The 24,692-nt window shown below is 37.2% G+C and overlaps 1 protein-coding gene across 1 annotated transcript in view; it reads right to left on the bottom strand.

Annotated features, from left to right (window-relative positions):
* CUBN (cubilin) overlaps positions 1-24,692 on the bottom strand; it is a 282,087-nt gene that overhangs the window by 73,445 nt on the left and 183,950 nt on the right. Inside the window, exons 42-53 of the mRNA XM_006093733.3 lie at positions 23,127-23,317; positions 22,785-22,968; positions 18,197-18,371; positions 16,823-17,001; positions 15,514-15,723; positions 14,752-14,892; positions 13,158-13,339; positions 8,776-8,947; positions 7,291-7,497; positions 3,522-3,671; positions 1,599-1,720; positions 832-1,057 (exon numbers count right to left, since the gene is read on the bottom strand). Coding sequence (XP_006093795.1) covers positions 832-1,057; positions 1,599-1,720; positions 3,522-3,671; positions 7,291-7,497; positions 8,776-8,947; positions 13,158-13,339; positions 14,752-14,892; positions 15,514-15,723; positions 16,823-17,001; positions 18,197-18,371; positions 22,785-22,968; positions 23,127-23,317 — 2,139 coding nt within the window. The remainder of the gene's footprint in view (positions 1-831; positions 1,058-1,598; positions 1,721-3,521; positions 3,672-7,290; positions 7,498-8,775; positions 8,948-13,157; positions 13,340-14,751; positions 14,893-15,513; positions 15,724-16,822; positions 17,002-18,196; positions 18,372-22,784; positions 22,969-23,126; positions 23,318-24,692) is intronic.

Raw genomic sequence — 24,692 nt, 5'->3', positions numbered from 1 at the left:
CCCTGAATCTTCTGCTTTTAAACCCTTGGAAAATCAGTGGTTCATCTAAAACTCCCCTCTGACTTCAACAGTAACCAGTGGTTTAATGAGGGAAAATGTGACTCATTCCATAAAGATCTTCATGATAACTGAGTCTCCTGGAAAGAATTGCCCTGTGTGTGTGTGTGACATTGCAGGCTTTAAAGAAATCCTGATTAAAGTCTCCAATGCAAGTTCTTGTATTTTCTGGGAACTTCATTATCTTACTAGTATATACACAAAAGTTACATCCTTTGAAATCATATGTATGATTATTTGCCATGTACCACAGGCAGAGCATTTCATTCTTAAATCACAAATCTTATCTTGTGATTTTGTTGCTCAGCACTCTTCAATGGCTCCTCCCTGCTTAAGGGGTAATATGGAAGCCCAGGCTTTTCATGAGGTAGACTCTTATCTTCCTGCCTCAACTCATCACTCATCAGTCCTCCTCCAGGCCCCAAATATATTAAATTACATGTGATTCTGTGGCTATGGAGGTAGAATGGTGAAGTGTTAAGATCAAAGTTTCTGGGCTCCACTGTCTTTATTTAAATCCTGACTCCAGTGATTATTCACTATATGACCTAGGCAAATGCTTAACCCATGTACCCTGGATTTCTGCCTGTGCAAAAGAGAAAAAAATATGTATTGGTATTGTGTCTTCCTTGCAGGGCTGCTTCATGAGATGACACGGTTAGAATTCAGTCTTACAGAGAGTAGTTACAAAATATATACTTGTTGAATTCGTTATTAAATTTTTTAAATAACTCAATGAAAAAAGACAGTAAGTGCAGAGAATGTTTCTTGTACCTAAAGTGTGCATGCTCCACGTAGCGTAAAATCCACCATTTTGCACCGAATGGTCTGAATTGAAAATCACCACCAGCTGGTTAGAGCCAGACTGGATTGGACTGGGGCTTGATGTTCCACAGTAGTGTCCTATGATGGGCGATCCGGGAGAACCACCATTCCTGACAGTGACAGAGTCCCAAGCACAGGTGCTCTGGCTTTCAATATCAAAGTCACTAAACGTAAGCTGCAGAAGAGAGAAGCAATAATGAGGCACTCTTATTATTTTATAAGCCAGTTGTGAGTTTATCTACCTAGAGTGGGGTAAGGACCCCCAAATCATTTTATTTTGTCTTAATTTATACAATTTAATATTTCTGTCTCTTATTTAATTGTCCCCTGCCCTCCTCTCTTTTTCCTTATTGAAGTTTCTCTTGGAAATTGTGAGAAGGGATATTTCTCTCCAAACTGGAGCACTAAGGACCTCCTCAGTGTCTTGGGCCGGGATGGCAAGCAGATCAAGAACGTGAACACACCACTCTCCAGGTGCAGAATTATCTCCTATGTAGACTTCTGCAATGCTGGAAAATGAGAGTTCATCTTCCATTAATTGTAAACATATAGATGTCAATGTATATACTCAAATGAGAGAATTTTAGGGAGAAAATGATCTGATTGCAAGATCAAATCCTAATATTTACTTATTAAAGGAACTCTGTTCCCACACAGGACATGATATTGTAGTTCTAATGGTCTCAGGAGTAATTTACTCGGGCATCTGAACTCACAGTGATGGTGTCACCTTGTGGGACTTCCAACAACCAAGCACAGTGGGTCAAGCTGTCATATGAAGCTGGATAGTTGGGGCTTGTGATCACTCCACTCTCACCTGTTTGTATTCCACCGCAGTCTGAAATTAGATTTGTGACATTCTAAATAAGATAGGAAAAAAATACCTGCAAATCCAAGGCAAAGTAATACTTAAAACTATCATATTTTATGATTTAAAAATACAATAAATAAATAAATATGTGAAATTGGGTAAAAGCAAAGTAAAACTGGGTTAAAGATTAGAAATACACAGAATGCCATATACAGAATCACATAGTGAAAACAGGCTCAAGTTTAGTATGAAGCAAAAAGAAGATAATCTGTACCATAAGTGGAGAATAATTAGATATGTGTCTAACTGAGAGTAAATGTACTAGAGACAAAGTAAATAACATTGCCTTTCTGGAAAAAACTAGTCCCGTGAAAAAAATATGATTAGTACTATAATTTAAGACTTTTTCACCTGTTAATAAACATATATGTCTATAGTAGGCTTTCACAGTACACATTAGCATAGCAATTTGAAGAACAGATACACTTAATAAGCATAGCATGGTATGATGTTTTATACAAATAACACTGCTTCCTGAAGTCTGACTTCTTTATTTTAATTTAATAAATAAAATAAACTGACAAGATGGTTGATTGAGTAATCAATCTCACTCCTCCCAATCAACCATTTGATTGTAACAAAAAAGATGTTAGATAAAACCATAACCAAAACCTTTTGATTCATATCCAAACATAATGGAAAGAAAGGGGATCTCCCAAATCTGCAAACAATAAGTGTACTCAAATTCTGAGGGGTAATCTCAAACTGAAGTTGCATTAGTCTGAGAGAATACAGGACCAAGATATGGCCACAGGGATTGGGGTCTAAGGTTTTGATGACCAGACAGCAAGAGAACACATGGCCTTGCACCTCCACAAAACCAAGGAATGGAGTTGAAAGTTTTGCATCAAGTTGGGAATCTAAAAGAACTGCCATGTTGGTGAAAAGGAGCTAGAAAAACTTTAATGGTCCAAAGAAGCAACAGGAGTCCTGCCTGTATTGGGTGAAATTTTCAGGCATTAAAATGAATGTCACAGATACAAATCCAACACAAAACATTAGCAAATAATATCCAGTAATATGTTTAAAACATACACCATGACCATGTTAGATTAATTTCTGGATTGGGTTTATCCTGGAAATCAAAGAATGGTTTAACAAGAGAAAAAAATCTTTCAATATAATTTATTACATTAACATATTAAAGGGGAAAAAATAGGACCATCTCAATAGATGCAGAATTATTTGATAAAATCTTATATACCCATTCACAGAAAAAAAAAGAGCAAACAACTTTTCATATACTAAGAATTTAAAAAACTTACTTTATTCTGACAAGGAGTATTTATTGAAAACCCAAGAACAACCAATATATTTAACAATGAAATATCATAGGCACTGAAATTAGGGTAAAAAAAAAGATGCTATCATCTCTTCCATTCAAAATTATGATAATGGCTTAGCTAATGAAATAATATAAGAAATAAAATATTGGGGCTGAAAATAAAGCACTATTAGTTGCAGAAGATATGATGATTTACACCGAAAAAAAACCAAAGAGAATTATAGACAAAATACTAAAACTAATGAAAGTATAGCAAGATCTCTGTGCTAAAGATCAATGTAAAAAAAATAAAAATTTCTAGATATCAGCAACAATCAAACAGAAAATGTAATTTAGAATGTCTTATTGACATTGGCAACAAAACCAATAGCAACCTAGAAATAAATCTAACAAAATATATATGTGATCTTTACAGAAACTATTATGAAAATTTTTATCTATTATTTTATTGCCAGAGTTTGAGAGCTTAATCAGAAGTCTTACCTGTAAAGAAATACTCTGCATGGAATCCAGTATGTTCAACACGTTCATTGGTGACAAAGTGTATCCATACCTGAGAATAAGGTATAACCAATGGCACTGTAGATGCTACAGGTCCACAAAGTCTCCATATCAGAGGCCCATCAGCATTACCTGAACAAAATATCACACCAAGTGCCATTATTTATATAGATTTTAAGTGAATTCAGTAAGAATCAATAATAACAACATTTCAAGGTATTCATGACACATGTTTAAATTATTTAATAGCAGACATTTCAAAAATTTCCTTTCCATCTTTGTCAACTGCAAAAGAAAGAGTCCCTCCAGCAGGGTAAAAATAAAAAATATATATATATATATTTTTTGGTAGAGACCTCTTTCTCTAATATAGATGCCATTTTATTCTAATTTATATTTTCATAATTATTTTAGCATATCTAAACAGAGATGGAACTAGATGGAATGTTTTACTGCTTTCATTTTTTTCTAGGTGAAGTCAAGGATCCCTCTTTTTTTAGGTAATAAGAAATATAAAACAACAGTGACAAAATCAGCCGTGGGCAAACTACAGCCCGCGGACCGGATCCGGCCCGTTTGAAATGAATAAAACTAAAAAAAAAAAAAAGACCGTACCCTTTTATGTAATGATGTTTACTTTGAATTTATATTAGTTCACACAAACACTCCATCCATGCTTTTGTTCCGGCCCTCCGGTCCAGTTTAAGAACCCATTGTGGCCCTCGAGTCAAAAAGTTTGCCCACCCTGGACAAAATATGTGATCAAGATAAAAGTGATAGAGTTCCAAAATGGCGGCTGGTTAAGTGGAAGCTACACTGACACTCTCCCAGGACCAAACTGGAATTACAACTAAAATACAGAAAAACCATCCTGAATAGTCACCTGAAGACTGGCTGGAGAGAACCTGACAACCAAGGACAGAAAGTGGAGACTGGGTAGAGACGGTCCTAGAAGAGGCGGGCAAGGGATCTTTTGAGAGAAGTGCCCAGGGAGCTGGCTCAACCAAGCAGGTGGGGAGCCCAGAGAGAGTGAAGACCTGTGAGCAAGTGCCTTTATTGGGGGTCAGGGTGGAGAATGCAACAAAAGGTGTGAGGGATTTCCCTGGTGCATTTGAATGTCACCAGGCCACGGTCAGGGAGGGCGAGAAGGGGAGCTTGTGGCAGGGACCGGCCTTATCACTCTGGTTCACCTGGTCACCTAGGCGGGCTGCTCATCCTGTTTGTGAGGATGTTGAGGCATCAGGAAAATATGAAGTTTTTAAATTTGCTATAAGCTTTTGTGTAAAGTTCTGATGTGAACACAGTTTAAACTTCTCTTGGCTAAATACCTAGAAGTGTGATCGCTGTGTTATATAGTAATGTATTTTTAATTTTATAGGAAATGTTTTCTAAAGTGGATGCACCATTTCATTACTGTATGAATATTCAGGTTGCTCTGTGTTCTCACTAGCCTTTGGTATTGTTGGTATGTGTGTGTTTTTAAATTTTAACTTTCTAATGTCTTATTGTGATTTTAACTTGCATTTATCTAATGACTAATGGGGTTGAGCTTTTTTTCCTTTGCTGTTTGTATTTCTTCTTTGATAAAAAATATCAATTCAATTATTTCACCCAGTATTTTATTTGTTTTCTTATTGAGTTTGATATAATTAGCAAATATCTTCTCCTTATCCTTTCATTCTCTTAGTATAATTCACAGAGCAAAAGTTTTGGTTTTGATGAAGTCCAATTTTTTAAAATGATTTTAGTGTTGTTATTAAGAACACATTGCCTAACCAAGATTACAAAGAATTTTTCTTCTGGAAGTTTTGTAGTTTTAGATTTACATTTCAATTTATGATACATCTTAAGTGTTGTATATAATGTGAGGTATGGGTTGAAGTTCTCTCTCTTTCTCTTTCTGCATATAGAGGTCTATTTGCTCTAGCACATTATTTGAAAAGGTGATTTTCCCCCATTGAATTGCCTTTGTGCTTTTGTCCAAATTCAAATGTCCTTATTTTTGTAGGTGAATCTGTATTATTCTGTTACATTGAACTGTATATCTAGACTTTTGCCAATACTATATTGTTTTTACAACATAGCTTTACTGTTTTTATTCCTATAGATTTACAGTAAGTTTTGAAATAAATTAGTATATGTTCTCTAATTTTGTGCTTTTTAAAAGTTGTTTTGGCTATTCTAGTTGTATTTCCATATAAATTTTTGAATTAGTTTGTAGATATCCCAAATTGCCTGAGATTTTGATTGTGATTATACTAAATCTAGAAATCAATGTGGTGAATGTTTCATATGCCCTTGAGAAGAATGTGTATTTGGTTGTGATTTGGTGAAGCATTCTGTAAAATGTCAATTAGGTCATGTTGCTTGATAATGTTACTAAAGTCTCCTATATCCTTAAAATAAATAAGTAAATAAGGTAAGTGCCTAATATTTCAATGATTTCTTCACTGAATTTAATAAACTAAAATAAAAGGTATTAGTACTCAGACCAAGAACTATCACATTGGAGCTGAATATTTTATGAAGATTACTTTTCACAGAAATGTAATTAACATTTATAGTGCACCTGCAGCACTCACACTGATCTGCTCTCTGTTTTTTGAGTCAAAAAACATCACTGATCTTATAAGTCAACAAAAGATAGTATTTTCACTGTCTGTAAACTGGGGGAGTAGAGAGATTGCATTTAACTGCTTTATGTGATTCTATGAGCCAGTGGCTTTGAGCCAGGTGGCAGTGGTGAGGGTTTACCAGAATTACATGGAGAACATTCTCAAACTACAACATCCATTTCTCTCATAAGCCTCCTCTAGATTTGTCTATCTTGGGAAGCCCAGATGGTTCTCCTGCTGAGGTAGTTGGTCTATGACCATAGACTTTATCTAATTCTCCTTCTAGAAAATGCTATCTTCCATGTTCTCAAACCCACCATTGATTCCTCAAGTTGCCCCAGAACATTGCCACCAGCAAACTACATTAGTTCTTGCTGCTTTCAGCCTATTTTTCTTTACATTTTGCAATAACATGGAACTTGGTGAATCTTGGACAAAATAGATGGTCTACAATGTTACTTTCCTTCTCTATTTGTTGTTTGTTTGTTTGTTTTTTAACCCAGAAAAGAATATCAATGGATAATGTATGCCTTGACTATGGGAAAGAACTAAAATGTATTCATGTTTCATGAATGAAGATATTTAAACATCCTTAAGAGAATTATGGTTTACCAAGTACACCTCAATCCTTTTCTATCCTGAAATCAAAGACAAACTTGACCGCTCTGGGGATGATTCCTCAAATGACTTCCAGGTGCTTCTCCATCTGGTGTATTTCGAAACTTCTTTTGACTTCTAAGGCCTAAGTAGACTTCCACAGCTGCTTTTACGAATCCTGTAAGTTCAGTAAACCACTGATACTGACAATTTTATGTTCCAGTCTCTGAGGAAAGGAGTCTGGAGTACTAGGTTACAGTGAAGGGGCCACCTGAACGCATTAAGAGCAAAGACAAACCAGAATCTCTCATCAGTTGAACCACACGGTCTGGTTATGAAGACGGATTCATCTCTCTCACTGCTCATAGGGCATGTGTTCCTCAGCTGGGCACACACTGAATTATGGCTCTGCTGACCAACACTCTTTTGGACCCTATGTGCGTATATTACAGCCATCCGGTTCCTCTCATCCTGGGTGGTCTCCAGGCATAAGAAGAAGACTGTAGATAAATAGAAGAACATGATCCAATTGGACTCACCCACTCGGAACTCTAGGACATCAAACTGACAGTCTTGGTGACTTTCTAGGTAAAAATTCTCAAAATGAATGTAAATGGATGAATTTCCCTGATTTGGATTGCTGAGAGTCCATTCACAGTTTAGGTTTCTTGAGTAATTGCTGACTCCATTATAGCCAGGAGAAGTAAAGTTTCCTTCCGGGGAGTTGGTAAGGGCCCCACCACACACTAAAGACACAAAAGGCAACAGAGAAAATAGTAAAACTCATGCCATAACAGAAGACACAAACAATATAGGAACAATCAGTAACAATAGCAGCAACATTTTTACTTTTTTTTTTTCTAGGTGAAGTCAAGGCTGTGGGTAAACGGCTGGCTCATGCATGCAAACCATGGAAGAAGTTTCTGTGGGTTTAGAACAAAATATTTGCAAAAATGAGCAGTTTCTTTATTTTCCTGTAGGTGAAGAATAAGTGGGTAGGGTTTGGCACTGCATCAATATCTCCTAATTTGGGTGCTCATTAATATTTAATTTAGAGGAATATTTAAATATAACAGTGGTCCCAATGGCTTCTAATTAGCAATTCTCCACTTGATCCAATAATTTAATTGGATCAAACATCATATAACATTACAGTGCCAATAAATTGACCCTTTAAATAGGAAATAAAGACTTCATATGTCAATAACTTAAAGTCTTTTAATATGTAGTTCAAATTTTCCTAAATTTAAAACCTCTTAGATAATAACATAAATCCAGAGAGTAGGAGGATATTTAGAATAGAAAGGCCATACCCTGCTTAATTTTCAAATACTCTACGTCAAATGTGAACTCCTCATTCATTTACGCTGGAAATGTGTATAAGGATGGATTACTAAGAAACAGTAAACTATCTCTGTCTTAAATTAATGTAGATACTTTCTGGAAGGGAATTACCTTCTATCCAAAAGGAAGATGGTTTCCTAGCACAAAAGAATGACAGAGGACTGCGGGACTGAAAACCAGCTATAATCATGGAATTGAGCTATCACCTCTTCTAACAGCATTTTTTTAAAAAAATATATTTTATTGATTTTTTACAGAGAGGAAGGGAGAGAGATAGAGAGTTAGAAACATCGATGAGAGAGAAACATCGATCAGCTGCATACTTTCTGGAAGGGAATTACCTTCTATCTAAGAGGAAGATGGTCTCCTAGCACAAAAGAATGACAGAGGACTGCGGGACTGAAAACAAGCTATAATCATGGAATTGAGCTAGCACCTTTTCTAACAGCATTTTTTAAAGTTTTAATTCACAATGGCAGTCTTCTTTCCAAAACCAAAGGAATTTTTATTTTTTAAATTTTTATCCATCATGGGTTTTCTATCTGGTTATGCATGTCTGTCTATGCAGAAGATCCTTGCTGTAACTTTAATCACTGAAGTTGAAGTAGATGGCTCTGCTGCTGTGGGCAGTAGCTGCGGGGACATCTGCAAGCATATCTATTTAGAACACCCTGTATTACCTGCATCTTCACTGGATGTGTAGGAAGCACTGAAGCCTCCATATGGCCTGGACCCATCGGTGAAATAAATGACTTTCATTGTATTTCCTGAAGATTTGATCTCATCACTTATATTCACACTGCTACATAGCTTCCCGAGCACGGGTGAGTTACTTCTAATGCCATTGAACACCTGTTAGAAAAACAGTTTAACCTTTAGACACACAGTCCATCTTACTGAGTACTTTTTAGGAGGTTATATTTCCAGCCCAGACACACTTCCTTCTAAGGAAACTCTGTGCTAAAATGAATGAACAATTCGGGCTCCTAGCTCAGTTCCACAAACCACTATGTCACCCAGAGCACATTTTGTGGCCTCAGGGTCATTTCACTAAATGAAAATACAGCAGCAATGCCCTCCTGCCATGTCGTGACAAATGAAAAACTGCTGTACTCTTTGCAACAGGAAATTGTGCTCTAAATGTAAAGTAGATATGCCAACATGCTTACATCTCAGTTCATAGCGTTCACTGCTGGGCAGTTTTTCATAACAATGCATCAGGACCTTTGATATTTAGGATGAAGGCTGAAATGTTTGTCTCTGATGATGTGAAGAATGAAATCAAATATTTTAAATGCCTTGAAAAGTAATTTAAAGCATCAATCTCATTATCAATTGTTCTTTCCTAATTACTAATGGATTCAAGCTTCCATTCTCTTACTAATTCAAATTTTAAAAAGTTGATTAGAGTATCTGTGACTCCAACATATTAAACAATAACTCTAGTTATGCACATATTTATAGTAATTGGCAAAGTATGATTTAGCATTCCTGGTTTTTACAGTTCAAGGACAATCCAGAAGTAACTACACAATAATTGAATGAGTGATTGTTTGACATTCCTTTTTTCTTTTTTTTAGAAAGGATTTGAATGGCTCACAATTAGAAATAATGTGCCAGAAAATGACACTAAGAGCTATGGAAAAAGAGAATGTACTCCATCACAAAAATATAAGCTTTTTTATTTACTATAATTGATTATTAAATTTAGCTCCTTTCTTTCCTTCTTCTCTCCCGAGTCCCTCCCTCCCTCCCCGCTTCTTCCTTTCTTTTTTCTTTTCTCTTTGAGAAGTTCTCAAATAAATAAAGGGTGAGCAAAGGGCAGCCCACATCCCCTTGTTTGGAGTAGAGTGAAGAGCAAACAAAACAAACCTCAAATCTATAAAAATATATTGCAAAGGAAAGGAATGTGGACATCATGTTAAAAATTCAGAAATTAATTCCGAAGGTGTTTCTTTGTTGGAGTTTTAACCTCCCCAGGAGAAATGACCTATAGATATGACAGCTGTAGTTTCCTCTAATTAAATAGCCATCTCCCCACTTGTCACCTCCCATGAAGCACACAAATGTACAACCCCAGTCATGCACACAGAGCTTCCCATTAGGCGTTTGGTACTTCATTATTAAATAGAAATGAACAGCCAAGGTTACCAGACATTTAGGGAAACATGGCAGAAGCAGAGACTAATATATGTAAATAGGAAACAGGAACTTAAAAGAAATTGACCACAAAAAGAGAAAAATACTTCAAAATTATGATTAATATATTCATATATTAATATTAATATATTGAACACATGTGATATTTTTAAATATGTAATATATTCAAATATGTAATATATATTTGAAGACTAAAGATAAAGTAAGCACAATTCTAGGTATACACATTCTTAAACCTTTGTCACTCATCTCCACTTCCTTAAGAAGCTGCAAGAGCATATGCCTCACTAAACGGAGAAACTTAACCAAAAAAGGGAAATGCACATGTCATTCAGCCAGGCCTCCAGCCCAGAAGAGAAAGGAAGGAACTTGGATATTTGGTGAAGGGAAATCCCAACATGACAGCCAGCATCAGGCTTGTAGAACAAGGCTCAAGGAGGGCTATTGCTAGGATATTGCTTACTTTATTGTATAAGGTGGGGACATATGCCTGGAGTGGAAAATGTGTGGAAGAATTAGTGATAGATACATAGAAAACCAAGAAATGAACAAAGGGCACTACTAGTATTATTACAAAAAACAAAAGCAAACGCTATCATAATACACTACCTGGCTTCATTGCTAATGGTGTTTACATAATCATAATAATGTAAACATTAAATAACAATTTAAACAAAATCTGTGATCTAAGTATTTTTGGAGGAAGTTGGGGGAGTATGTGAAATGTGCACACCACTGTGTGCATTTGTGGTGGTGGTAGGGGCTGGTGTGTGAAGAGAGCTAAATCTCATCGTCCATAGCTGGGGGTAAAGAGATAATGTATAAGACTTCAAAATAAAGACGTAGCAAAATAGGAATATTATTTTTAAATAATGACAGAAATTCCTCAAGAAGTAGACAACAGAGTTGAGAGTGGATGCCTTTGGCATATATGATTCAGAGATGGGGAAATGACAAAACATAATTCAGAATTTGTGGCTATCACTGTGAATTTTATTGTAATTATTTGAGTTCTGAAACTAGAATTATTCATATTATCTTTCCTGCAGGGCATGTGGATATTCTGTTGGTAAGATTCTTAATCATCATTATATTCAATTTGATCTCAACTATGAAAACCATTTCAAAGGAAAAACCCCCAGCATACACGTCAAAATTTTAATGAGTGTGTAGAATTCCAATTTTTTATTTTTCTGAACTCTCCTAATTTTGGTCAATAAGCATCCATTGTATTTGTAATCAGAAAAAATAGATTAAAATTAATATATAAATGAATTTATGAAATATGGTACTTTTTTTTCAGATAGCAGAACTCGGCAAAATTTTAAGCTTGAATGTAATCATTTTGGGGTCATAAAAAGTGGTAGATACATACAAAGATGTTTCATATTTTTGAAACTCACTATCCAACAGGAGACACTTAAATAGAGAACAAAAGTGGCTTGTTTTTAAAATGAATAATGATAGTACTTCTATTTATTTATTCAACAACTTTTGTCCTTCTTATGTGCCAGGCACTGGGCGTTGGGCATTGAAGGAGGCCAAGTGCGTGTCCTAATGGAGCTCACATCCTGGTTGGGGGAGCAGACAATCAGCAGGAAGCAAATAAATGTGGAATGTCAGGTGGTCTGAAGTGCTGTGAAAGCAATAATAGAGGGAAATGAAGAGGCCACGATGAGTTTTATTGAATATGGGGTGCTTGGGTTAGGCCTCATGGATCAAATCATTTGAGCAGAGACCTCAGTGAAGTGAAAGAATTGACTGGACAGCCATCTAGACAAAGGCAGTAGTGCATGCGAAGTGGGTTGGGAGAGTGTGGGGGGGGGAGGGGGAGGGTCCAGGAGGGGATTCTTAGCATATTCAATGAACTGAAAAGAGGCCAGTGAGCAAAAGGGGAAGGGAGTGTGAGATAAGGTGCAGAGGTAGGAAAGAAAGGGGCAAAAGTAATGTAGGGCCAGTGGTCTATTATAAGGATTTGGGATTTTCCATTAGAAGATTTTCAATGAAAGCAACATGATATGATTTACATTGAAACCTATCACCCTGGCTGCTGTGTTGAGAATGCAAGGAGACAGGGTGGAAGTTATTAAAATAAATCTAAGTGAGTGGTGATAGTAATAATAATGGATATGATGAAAAGTAGTTAGATTCTGGATCTTTTAAAAACATACAGCCAATGGTACTTGCTTATGGATGTAACATAAGGTGTGAGAGAAAGGTATCCAAAAGAGACATCAAGGTTTTTGACCTGAGCAATCAGGAGTTTGGAATTATTATTTACTGAGATAACAAAGCCTGAAGAAAGGACAAGTTGGGTAGGAAAATATACTTATATTAATCTACAATCCATACAGTATATGCATATAGATCTGTCATTTCACAATCAATAATCTCCTTTCACACTCATGGATATTTTGCTTTTTGCTAAGGGAAGGTAAAAAAATCTGAAGCTATATTTCAAAGCATTTGAGCTACATGGAGGACAAGCAGCCATGGCCCCTCAAAGGGGTCACTCAGTACCTCGGGCATAGAACGGTGTTATACAGAAATACTCATCTGCTTAAAACTTGTGGTGGTGGGTTGTTCTGTGACCAGTCCCACTCAGCCATGTGTTACCTATAGGCTTAATTTCTCTGTTTACTCCATTTTGCCATTTGCTCTTAAAATTTATCCTACCAATGGCCCTGATGTATGTTGTGATAACTAATAGCCTCTTAAAACAGCTTTTACAAATATTGTGGCAGTTTATTGAGATTTTGTCCTGTCTAAAATACTGAGAATTTGTCTGAGATACAGTCGTATGACGGGAATATTCCTGACCTAGTTTCCCGACTATGATTTATGAGACAATGAACTCCTTAACTAATGGAATATAATATCCCTGACTGCACGGGACACTTACTGTCACACGCTCGCTGTTGCAGGACGGATGAGCTTCCAGCCTCAGGTTGTTAAAAGTTAGTGTGACCTGCCTTCCTTCCTGCACAGTGATTCTCCACTCACAGATCCGGCCGTGAGGATTTGGGTTAGGGTAGTTGGGAGAAGTAAATGTTCCAGTAGGGCCCTGTAGATCTCCACCACATTCTGAAGGAGGAAGAAAAAAGGATTTCCAATGAAACCAAATTGACTCTTTCTATAAAGAGTGTCCTCAAAATTAAAGTGGTTTCTTTTCCCATTCTCATATTCGACAAAATTATTGCCCTATTTATGTGGATTCTGAGAAAGAAGATACCTACTAAGAAGAGCTCTTGGTGGCTAACTGGGCTCAAATATAAAGAACAAAGCCTAGCAGCCACTTCTACACGGGAACTCTTATGAAAACTGCACTTCAGGGAGAAGCTCGCACTGAACTGTACCTGCACTGTGTTCCCACCATCTGAGCCAGCCCTTATAAAGGAGTTCCTAGAATCCTATTTCAACCAATAGGACTGAGGCTTTCCCCATCCAATCATAGCTGCCCAGTTCTATCTCCATCAGCTTCTTCACCAACCAATCAGAGCAGCTCCATTCTGACCAATCAAACTGTGAAGATTTGGAGTCCTCATTTGCATGAGGATGGGCCAATCAGGGACCAGGAGTGGGGACTTCTGTCTATTTAAATCAGCTTCTCTCCACTCTAGGACCATAGCTTCCCTTTTTATCTAAGAGTGAGTTTCCCTGGCTGGAGCTGAAACACCAAAGATGCCGCACCAGTGCAGAATGGAGCAGACCAGCGCAGGGTGGAGAAGTCCAGCCAGGAGCAGAGCAGAGCTGTCTCCCTGGAGAGGGGCCTGGCCCCAGGGCTGCCTAATCCAGAGCTGCCTCACAGCCATGCTGTTTTCACACTGTGCTGTATCACAATTGAGCTGTTTTGCACTCAATAAAGTTTCCTCTTCACTGCACCCAAATTGAGGATTCTTGCTGGCATTAAATTGGCACCAACGACCACCAATGACATAACTATATGTATGCAAGGACTTAGACAAAACATTTGTATTCATTTCCTATTAATATTTAACCTTTGTTTCCAGGGATGATAGTTCACAGCATTTTATCATCATGGCCCAAGAAATATAAGACCAATAAATGTAGTAATCTTAGAGTCAGGAAAATCAGTGGGCTAAAGTACTTATCCTCTTTTTTTTCTTTCCAGACAAGATCTTTATTTTACTTGAGTTTGTCAGGGAATTTGGAATGCAAATTCTGAGTAGGACTAATGGGCTGACTTCCTTAAAATGAATGTAGTACAACTCCCGTCCCCTTATATCTCTCCTAGTTCTAGTTCCCTTCTTTCGTAGCATTGACCACAGGTGTGGTTTTCAATTATCAGTGTGACTGTTTGATTGACATCTGCCTCTCTACTAAGCTGTAAGGTCCAAGAAGACAGGAGTCTGGTATTTTAGTTTTGTTTTTTGTGGGGTGTTTTGTCCAATTGCTATAACATCTGTGCCTAGCATAATGTCTATCCAGTGTAGGTGCTCAATAATATACATATTTACATAAATCCATGAACTTACCTTCCAGACTGGATTCAAACCGCAGTCTGAATCCTGAGGCAGTAAGAGAGTCATCTGTGACAAACCGGACCAAAGCAACATTGCTAGATGTGTCCACGCTGTCAGGAATGATGTTTCCACAGTATCTGCCCAGTAAATTTCCTGTGAGAGTCAAATAAGTAAGTATGTCTATGTCCAGGTAATTGATTTTATTTAAACTCTACTGGAGGTGTTCTGCACATATGAAGAAAATAATAAAAGATAAGACCCTGTCCATGAAGAAATGATAACCTCTGTCAAGAGAAGCAGGGCAAATATGAATAAAAATAAATATATTCAAATATATGATGTGTAAGATAAAGGGCAACCAGTCATGGCAACGGCATCTCAGCACAATGAGGAAGGCTAGCTCATTTGTTTAAAGAAATGGTCGGAATAAATAGAGTGACATGTGTTCATCTCATATTATTTTCAGGCTACATTACCCTTTCTTCTCCTTACTCCACATAATGTCCCTCAAATAACTACATGTGGCCCTGGAAGAATATGCTCTCTCCATGGTCTCCAGGGTGAGCTATAGGATGACATGTGCGGCTCAGGACACCCATTGTTTATGGGTGTGGAGGGAGAGAAAGGCTGGCACTCCCCACATCTGATTGAGCTGCACTTCTTTGCCAAGAACAGACATAGTTTTGCCTTTCTTGGAAGTGAGGAATCTTTAGAGGCTGAGTGAGTACATGTGAAAATAAACACCCCCAAAGATAGCAGGCGTCTTTTACTGACCAGAGGTATGGTTTTCCCAGATCTCAACAAAGTCTTTTTCACAGCCAGAGGAATTCTGAAGGTTAAAGTCTTCAAAATGGATGGTGAGATAGTGTCCCGAGGGACCCCTGAGATGCCACTCACATAATAAATTGTCTGAATATGCAAGTGTTGGATATCCGACGCTTTGGATGACACCACTTTGCCCTGTCAATGTTCCCCCACACTGGGCTGCAAAAAAAGAGAGCAATATTCTATTATAGATTTTTTACAATTTCACCAGCACATTTGAAAACTTTTATATGCCAAGTGAACATGAATTGAAGTTTCAAAAATTCTGAAAATGCTTGGTTAGTGCTCCCTTACTATGAGAAATCTACTATTGATGTACAGAGAAATGAAAGCACAAGTTCAATCCAATAATGGAAAATGAAAGACTGAAAGATTTGAAGGACATATTCTGTAATATCTCTTTAATTCTTGGGATGCCATGTAAAATCTATCAGTTGCAATAACATTTCATTTCACAAACCAACTGATAGATTGATAGGGCCTGCCCAGTATCCTGTGTTGGATTCTGAAGACTGAGTCCAACTTCAGCTGGGAAGGGTGCTGTGGTTCCTTTGTGATGCTGACTATTTCTAGTTTAACTATCAAATAAACGTTTTACTGCAGTAACTTGTAGCTCAAGGCCTGAAAATTACTATTCGATTATTTTTCATTAGGCAGGTGTGATAGATTGAGTTATACATAATTTGCATCAGCTATGAAACAACCTATGGTATAGGTTAAATGTTATTACAACTGGGCTTTCCAAGTGTTGTATGCATCAAATATGTTTGGTTAATGTCCAGGACATATTATAGTGAATTTTTTAAGTAAGGAAATCAAAACACTGAAGAACTCTTTGCTTTTTGTCTACTGACTGATTTGGCACTAGAAGCTTAGGGGGGAAATCGACTCAATTATCTGTTAATGATGAGGAGTTCAAAATCACTATTTTAAATATAGTTAACATTTACTAAAGAGTTTTGTTATTTAAAATAATAAATATTTCATAATAATAGGAAGAAACAAGAATTTGATTTGACTAATGTGTTTTTCACAAACAAGTTAGGACAAAATACAAAATATTCAAATTTAGAAAAGTGTTTTAAAATGGAAATCAAAGTAAAAATTAATGACTTGCAGTTTTAAACATTTATATTCCTTACTTATTTCTATCATTAAAATTAGGCAGATGGAAAGACTTCTTTTATAATTGTGTGTGTGTTTTGTTTTAATGTATTTATTCTATCCCTACTTTCTTACTGAATATAAAAAGTGTTACCTATAGAATACTTGGCCTTGAATCCCACATGAGTGGAGTTGTTGTCAGAACGGAATCTCAAATATATCACCTCTCCTGAGGACAACTGACTTCTGGGCAAAGAGGTACCACACAACTTGGAAATTATTGGTGCATTTGAATCAGCTCCATCTCGCAACTCAAGATAATTGGATGTACAGCTAAAGTGAAAGAAAATTCTGTTTAATATATGAAGACAATTGCTTTGACATATTTTGCTAGAAAAAGATTTCACTTACTTTTTCCAAGGGCATTATTAAGTTAGCTTTTCTGGAGCAGAAGACACTGCAACAGAGTCAATTTAAGCATCTCCCTTCATAATACTCTATAATATTCTCCCTAACCATGACACACAGTTTAGTTAGAAGGTAAAAAAGGGGGTGGGGGTTTACATGTACCACACTGAAGAATATTCATTTTCCTCCCATATTCTGCATTAGTTTTATAAGTTTAAAAGTCATTCCCAAATTAACCCCTAGGAATTTAAAAAACACTCAAGTATTTTATTTCACATGATGATTCAACGCATTTCATATGACAAAGATGAACTCTCTCTTGACAGCTCTGAGACCGGGCTAATGGACAGTCTGAGCTGGAATTTTCTATGTCCATAAAAGGGATCAAGTATTTACCCAGTATTTCTTGAGTCAATCAGCCAATTAATGCTCACTGAGTGGGAGAGTGGCCTTGATAAGGTGCCCATACATGGTAAACAAGAGCTCTTGTAACTAAGATTTGTACCAAACACATATTCATGCAAATGTATGCACACTTTTGTTAAATGAGAAAAAATACAGATTTTTTTCTTTTTGCCTATTCCCTTTGTGTTTAACATAGTAAGACTTACTTTCTGGTGTGTTATCTTTCAGAATTCTTATTAAATAGAAATTAGAAATTGTACTGTACTTGCTTTAGTCCTGTTTCTGAAGCTGGTGACCTCTGATGTCACATAATACACATTTCCATTTGTTAAACAGATATTTTATCATTTATGACACTCAGTGTGAGGCTGGGCAAATAAATCCTCATCTAGCAGAGACACTACACTTTTACTGTGAGAGGAAGAGCAGATCACATAAATCTCAAACGGCCATCCTCAGTGTCTCTTGGAGGATGTGCATGGGGTCACGAGGGACAATATCTGTGAACGATCTGCTCAGCTGACGGGAGAGTGTCTGGCAGGCAACGTTTTCAGCCTGGAGGCATTAAGCATCTCCCTTCTGCATCCCTAGATTATCTATGCAGTACATCTTGCTAAGAAATGAAGAAGAAAATTGTACTGAGACATAACAGCTAACAAAACAAAACAAAACAAACAGCTCTGGCGAGGAGAAAAATTAAATGTAGGTGACCTACTTGGGTGTTACTTCAATATTGAATTGATCTTCAAACTGTAGCCTTATGAGCTTTCCAGGAGGAGCAGCTATGAGCCAAATACAATCAGCATGCTGGGGATAATTGTCCGGGTGGTTGGGCGAGGTCACGTAGCCAACAGAATCCACATCATGGATGTAGATATTACCCCCACAGGCTGTCAGGAAACACAGTTAAATCAATCTACAGTCTGGAGAAAGAGCACGGAATCAACGGCCACGATCATTAAAAAAAAAAAGAGCTCTTCATCTGTATTTCCAATCTCAATTTTCTTTCATCTGAAATTATTCTTATTTACTTTTTAAGCAAATAAATTCTGAATTTTCTATCAAGGAAGCTAACAAGTATGCCACTTTTTAATTTTCCAAACCATTTATTCTCTCTGGAAGTTGCATTTTTCCTTAAAGTCAACACAATGATATGGCACACAGGGCAAGCAGCAGGACATCATGGGAGCACTACCATAGACCACCACTTAATAAGCATGTGAATGCACTAGTGCTAATAACTGCCCACTGGCTGTTCAGTTCAGTAGAATGATGCAGTGCTGTGATCTTAATGTGTTTAAAAGACTTAGCAGGTATACTAGTATATTTACACAACTCTGCAGGCAATCACTCATTATGTTTCTTCAGATTTTAGATGCATTTTTGCAAGAAGAAAAACAAGCTTTTAAACTTTTCTAGAAGACCAAAGTATTATGTAAAAAATACTTTCATTTTGTCAACAAATATGTTGGGCACTCTTAGCAAACAAACCAAGCAATAAACTGGCTAACCTGGGTACTAACCATACCAATGAAATGAACCTGTCCAATACCTTAGCCTCACAGATACCAGACCTACTAAATTCTACTGATATTTATTTCCACTCTCATTAAGCCAAGTCTGGTCATTTCCTGAATTTTGTCATTACCCAGAACTCCTTCATCTCTGAAGATGTAAATTTTTTTGCCGTAAACTCCCTCGCTTCTGGTGTTTCTTTCAGAATTCATACAAAATCTCAATTTTATGGTTATATTCTATTCAAATCATTCATCGAAATTGCTGCCACTACACTTGCATGTTCTCCAATCTCAACACTGCGAAGCAGTCCTCCCATGTTTTATGTAAATTACAACAGTTATTTAAAGCTTGACTGCATGCCCTATCCCTTCATTCTCGCCATTTCCTTTCTAGTCTCAGCCCCTGACTAGGAGGTTTCCTTCAGCAAGAAAGCAGAAGTCAGATGAGACGGCTCTCCATTTGCAATCCTTTCGTTTGTTACCATCCTTAATAAATTCATTCGCCTCTCCACCCACCTTTACTTCCCCTTGCACACTGCCTTCCTGTATATCTGGGTCGGGCTCCCATTCCTCAGGGACCTTGCCCTATTCAATCCCTCCACTTATGCTTTTAATCTGTCTCTCTCCTCCGTGCTCCTTTGATCTTTCCATATATCACAAGCTCAAGTAATTTACAGTCACTTTACTTCCTCACCACCTTCTTTTTTATCTTCTTCACCCTCCCTTCACTTTTCAACCCTATGAAAGCACTTTTGTCCGGGTCCACACTGGCCTCACAGTTGTGTACCCAAAGGTCTTTTTAAGCCTTCATTCTGTATCCACAGCATTTAACATGTTTGGCCACATCTTCCCTTGTTATATTTTTGTCTCTTAGCTTCCTGGACACTAAGCTCTTCTCCCCTTGTTTTATCCCTCTCACCATTCCTCCTTGAGTGCCTTTTATTAGGCCTTTCCTGGCATTGCTGGAGATCCCCAGGAATCTCTTGGTAGGCCCTTCATCTTCTCAATCTAAATACTTTTCTGATTGTCATTCATCCTCATGACCTAAACTACAACCAGCCTGCTAATGGTTCAGGTATTTCTAAATTCAATCCGGATCCCTGTTCCCACCTTTACACCCCTGTTCCAACAGCCTATTGGACATCTCCAATGAATGTGTTTCAGAGATTTCACACTGACCATGTCCTAAATGGACCTTATTATCTACTCACCATCTATTCTAGAGGTCCATATGAGTAAATGACAGCATCATCTTCCCTTCTAATTAAGTCCATCTTCTTTACCTTATTTTTTTCCTTAATACTTTTTACCATATGACATACTGTATATTTTATGTTATATGTATTTTAACACTAAAATTAAGCTCCTGAACACATACATTTTATTTGTTTATTGCTGTATCTCCAGGACCTAGTATAGTGTCTGTCACATGGCAAGTTCTTAATGTTTGTGAAATAAAAGTATCCACCCAGCCAGAAACCTATGGGCCATCTACGGTGCTTCCCATCCTTTCCCTTCGCCCCCACATCCAGCTGACCCTCAAATCCACTCAAGTCCATATTTATAATATCTCTCAATATGCCTTCTCTTCTACATTCTCACTGACATTGCCTTAGTTTAGGGCTTAATACTTTTTTGCTGAATTACTCTTTAATCTCGTCTCTCTACCTTAGTCTTCCTCCTTTCAATGTGTTTTCAGTGCTGCAGCCACACTGATGTTTCTAACCTGATCATGCTTTGGATTAAGATCGTCCAAGGGCTCCCCATTGCCTTTCAGTTAAGATCATAACTCCTTATGGTGGCAGCTATGGCCCTTAGCATTATGATTATGATTCTTGCCTGCTTCACCATTATTTTTAACTCCTTTTGACTCTGTTTTGAATTCTTTCAAATCCATGGATATTCCTTGTTGCATGACATTGAGAATTTATATGTTGTCCCATCTTTTCCTTACCGATTGGCACATCTCTATTCATCTCCTTCCACTGCAGCCTTCTCTAATCCTCCAGGCTGGGTGAGGTGTTTCTCTTACATGTTTGCATAGCTCCTGATGCATTCCTCTCTCTAGCACTCACCATGCCATGTTCTAATTGTACCTTTGCTTGTCTGTCTCTTCCGCTGCACTATGAACTCCTTGGTAGTTTGCAAGGTGTAAAGCACTTGGTAAATGTTTGCTTAATTAATTAATAGGTCAATTAATTGATGAAAATAAAGAGTATTGAGCACAGGAACATGGAAATCTCAATCAGCTGTCTCTGGGGAAAGGTGGTTTAGAAATAGGAGAATTTGGTGTCAAAGGCTGAGAAATGGTAGTAGCGTAGAAGTTAAGTGTGGTGGAAAGATAGATGGGGGAAGTAAAAGGCTGACTGTGTAACTAGGGGAAATGGCTGAATTAGAAAGTTGGGAGAAACGAGTGATCAACATGTTGGGGTTGCCCAGCAATAGAAATAAAAAGACAGCTAAGTCTAATATTAAGGTCAGAAAGATGGGGAGATAGTAATAGCCATACCATTCTTACATGAATAGAGGTTACACAAAGGAATAATAAAAGAGTCACAGTGTTTGCAAATAGACCTTTAGTTTATCCAAATTCCCACTAAATGTTGATTTAAGAAATATAATTCAAAACTAAGTCTAGCATGGGTATAGATGGAAAGGCAGAATTCTGTGGTGTGGGCTGAAGTCTCCTCTCTAGACACACGTACTGTTACTCTACCAAGTCTCAGGACCTGGTGAAATCCTGCCCAGCCGTGACTCAGCAGCAAAGCTCAGCATGGAGACAGGAGGGAGGAGGACTCCTGACCTACAGTGTGATGGTGCTATTGTCACAGAGATGTGTCTTCAAAGGATCCTTTCAAGTGCCAGAGCCACTGTGCTGGGAAGTGATGGAACCTACTTGAGCTATTAGATGATTTTCTGTATCTGTTGGTGGAGACTTATTTTTCTTTCCCAAAATGAAAAAATTATGCTGACATTAATTCTAATATTTTGGAGAATGTGTAATAAAGCCTATAATGTCATAGATTAATATGTATTTGAAATATATTCAAGAATCTGAGACTGAGATCATAGAATTATCCTAAAATCCTATTACCTAAGCTTGAAGCAAAGACATACTCTCTACTGATAATTCGACCTTATTTGAAGATATGCTTTTTTACTTATTTATTCAATTAAACATTATGCAAAAATAAATGTCACAAAAATTAAATTGTTACAGTAGAATTAAATTTAATTATAACCAAGTATAATTAAGCAAATATAATTAAGTAAAGATTAGTACTGTAATATATAATTAAATGGGTAACAGAATCAGAGGATTATGTATTCATTTAAAAAGAAACATAAAAATGATTACAAAACAATGTAATTATCATTCTTTACAATGTTTCTGTAAGTGAATGTAACTTATAGTTAGGTATTTTATAATGGAGAAGTCTAAGAAATTTCATGGATCATTAAGATCAATTCAATTTATGCTCATGGAAAATTTTACTTTTTTTATTCTCTTGTTATGTGGCCTTGGGGTAGGGGTGGGGGGCGGAAATCTAAGCCTTCTTTTACTTATCTGTAGAATGGGAACAATGATACGTTCCTTTAAAAGTAGTCATGATGACATATTGAATGTATATAGCATAAAGTAAGTGCTTGATAATAGGTAGCTATTCTCATTACTCTTATTTCAGAAAATAAAGCTTTACATATTTTTTCTCAAGTCTATTTAAACAAGGAAGACCAAACAATCACAGGAAAATTACAGACATTATTCTCAGTGAAAGTACTTACCTAAACTCTTTGCCTCATATCTGATCTTAAATCCTTGCCCTCCATTGCTATTATCAGAAATAAACTGAACGAACATTTGATGATCTGAGGTGAACAGAGTGGAGGAAGGGCGACTGCCACAAAAATGACCATTTCCTCCATGAGGCCCCATGGGTGGGGAAGAGATGTCAGGTCCATTTCTTAGCTGGAAATACAAATTAAAATTCTGTACATTTCTTCATATCAATAAGGATCAAGTACAAAAGTTTATTGACTCATGTTCCAGGAGAGAAAAATCATCATTTTGTTTTCCGAATGAAGTCTGCAGAGAAATAATCAGAAAGAGTAGCAAACAAGACCTACCCCCAGGTAGTCCCCCTCGTTACAAGAAGAGTCCCCATTTGCAATCTGGAAGGGCTGCTCAAAATGGACAGCGATGGTCAGGCCACTCTGAACCAGGACGTGCCAAGAGCAGTTGAGGTTGGGAGGGTAGGTCTCCGGGTAGTTGGGTGATGTGATAATTCCTCTGTTTGCATGCAAATATCCACCACAACCTTCCCAAGAGGAAACAAAGAAAATTAATTTTAAAATTGAAAAGTTAAAGAAACCCTTTAAATAACATTAGGCTTTTCTATTTTTCTTGAGGATTTTCAAACTTAGGCAATAGAAATGTGGTTTGAAAATAACTGAGGCCAAAGTGTAGAAAATGAATAGCACAACAAGTATTTTTTGGGTGCACATTATTGGGTACTTGTTTTGCTGTTGTTGCCAATATTAAGAAAGGGAAGTAAGCAACAGAAACAAATTGCTTTCATGAAGTTTACTTTCCAGATGAGTAAGACACACAATAAACACATATAATATGTGAGATGGTGTTAAGTTCTACAAAGAAAAATGAACAGGGAGAGGGCTAGTGGTACTGTATTGTCTGTGGAAGTTAGAGAAGGCCATGTTGTTGGGGTAACATCTGAGCAGGACCTGAATGAAATGAGAGACTGGGCCTTAGGCTTTGTGAGAGAAAAGCATTCCAGTCCAGAAAACATTTGGTGGAAAGGCTTGACGTGTTAGTGGTAGGTATGTCATGAAAGTCAGAATGCATGCAGCTGAGTGAGAGATCCAAAAGGTAGCAGGGTAGGTCATGCAGGAAACTAAAAAGACTGATTTTTAATCAGAAAAGGAAGACATTGAAGGGTTTTGAGCATCTTCAGGGCATGCTCTGACTTAACTTTTAGAAGAATCACTCTTTCTGCAATATTTAAGCTGTGAGAGGGTAGAGGAAAGCAGCAGCAGGGTGCCCACTAAAGGGGTGATTTCTTGAGTCTAAGGAGAGATGATAGATGTCTAGACTGGAGGTAGAAATGGTGGGAAGTGGTGAGAATCTAGACATATTGTGAGAGTAGAACCATTTTTATTTGCTGATGATTAGGATTTATAGAGTGAGAAAAGATGAATCAAGAATGATGCCAAGCTTTTTGGTTTCAATAGCTAGAAAAAAATATACTTAAAATAAAATTGAGAAGAATGTAACATGAGAAAATTTGGGAGGGGTGGTGGAAAATAGGGGGGTCAAGAGTTCAGTTTTCCACATGGCAACTTTATTTATCATGAGCTGTCATACATATGAGATACATGAGAGTGAGAGGCTGGGAGTGCAGGAAAGAGAATGGTCGGAGCAGGCAGTAATTTGCCAGTTGTCAGGCACTGAACAGCTCATCAGTGAGTGAGAGCGGTGAGTTCACACAACTAGCTAAATCGCAGAGGTGGGAATTTATTTTAGGTCTGTCTGATTCCAAAGCCCATTCTGTTAAACCATTATGCAGCCTGCCTCCCTTGAGAAAGACAATATATCTTCAATCGCTCTCTACTCTATAAAAGACATAAATGAGAGAACGTTAATTTTTAAGGTCTAGATTGATAATCTACTTTAAA

The sequence above is a fragment of the Myotis lucifugus genome, unplaced genomic scaffold (assembly GCF_000147115.1).
Source record: "Myotis lucifugus unplaced genomic scaffold, Myoluc2.0 scaffold_121, whole genome shotgun sequence".
Classification (NCBI taxonomy): domain Eukaryota; kingdom Metazoa; phylum Chordata; class Mammalia; order Chiroptera; family Vespertilionidae; genus Myotis; species Myotis lucifugus.
This window is presented reverse-complemented; position numbering and strand designations above follow the sequence as displayed.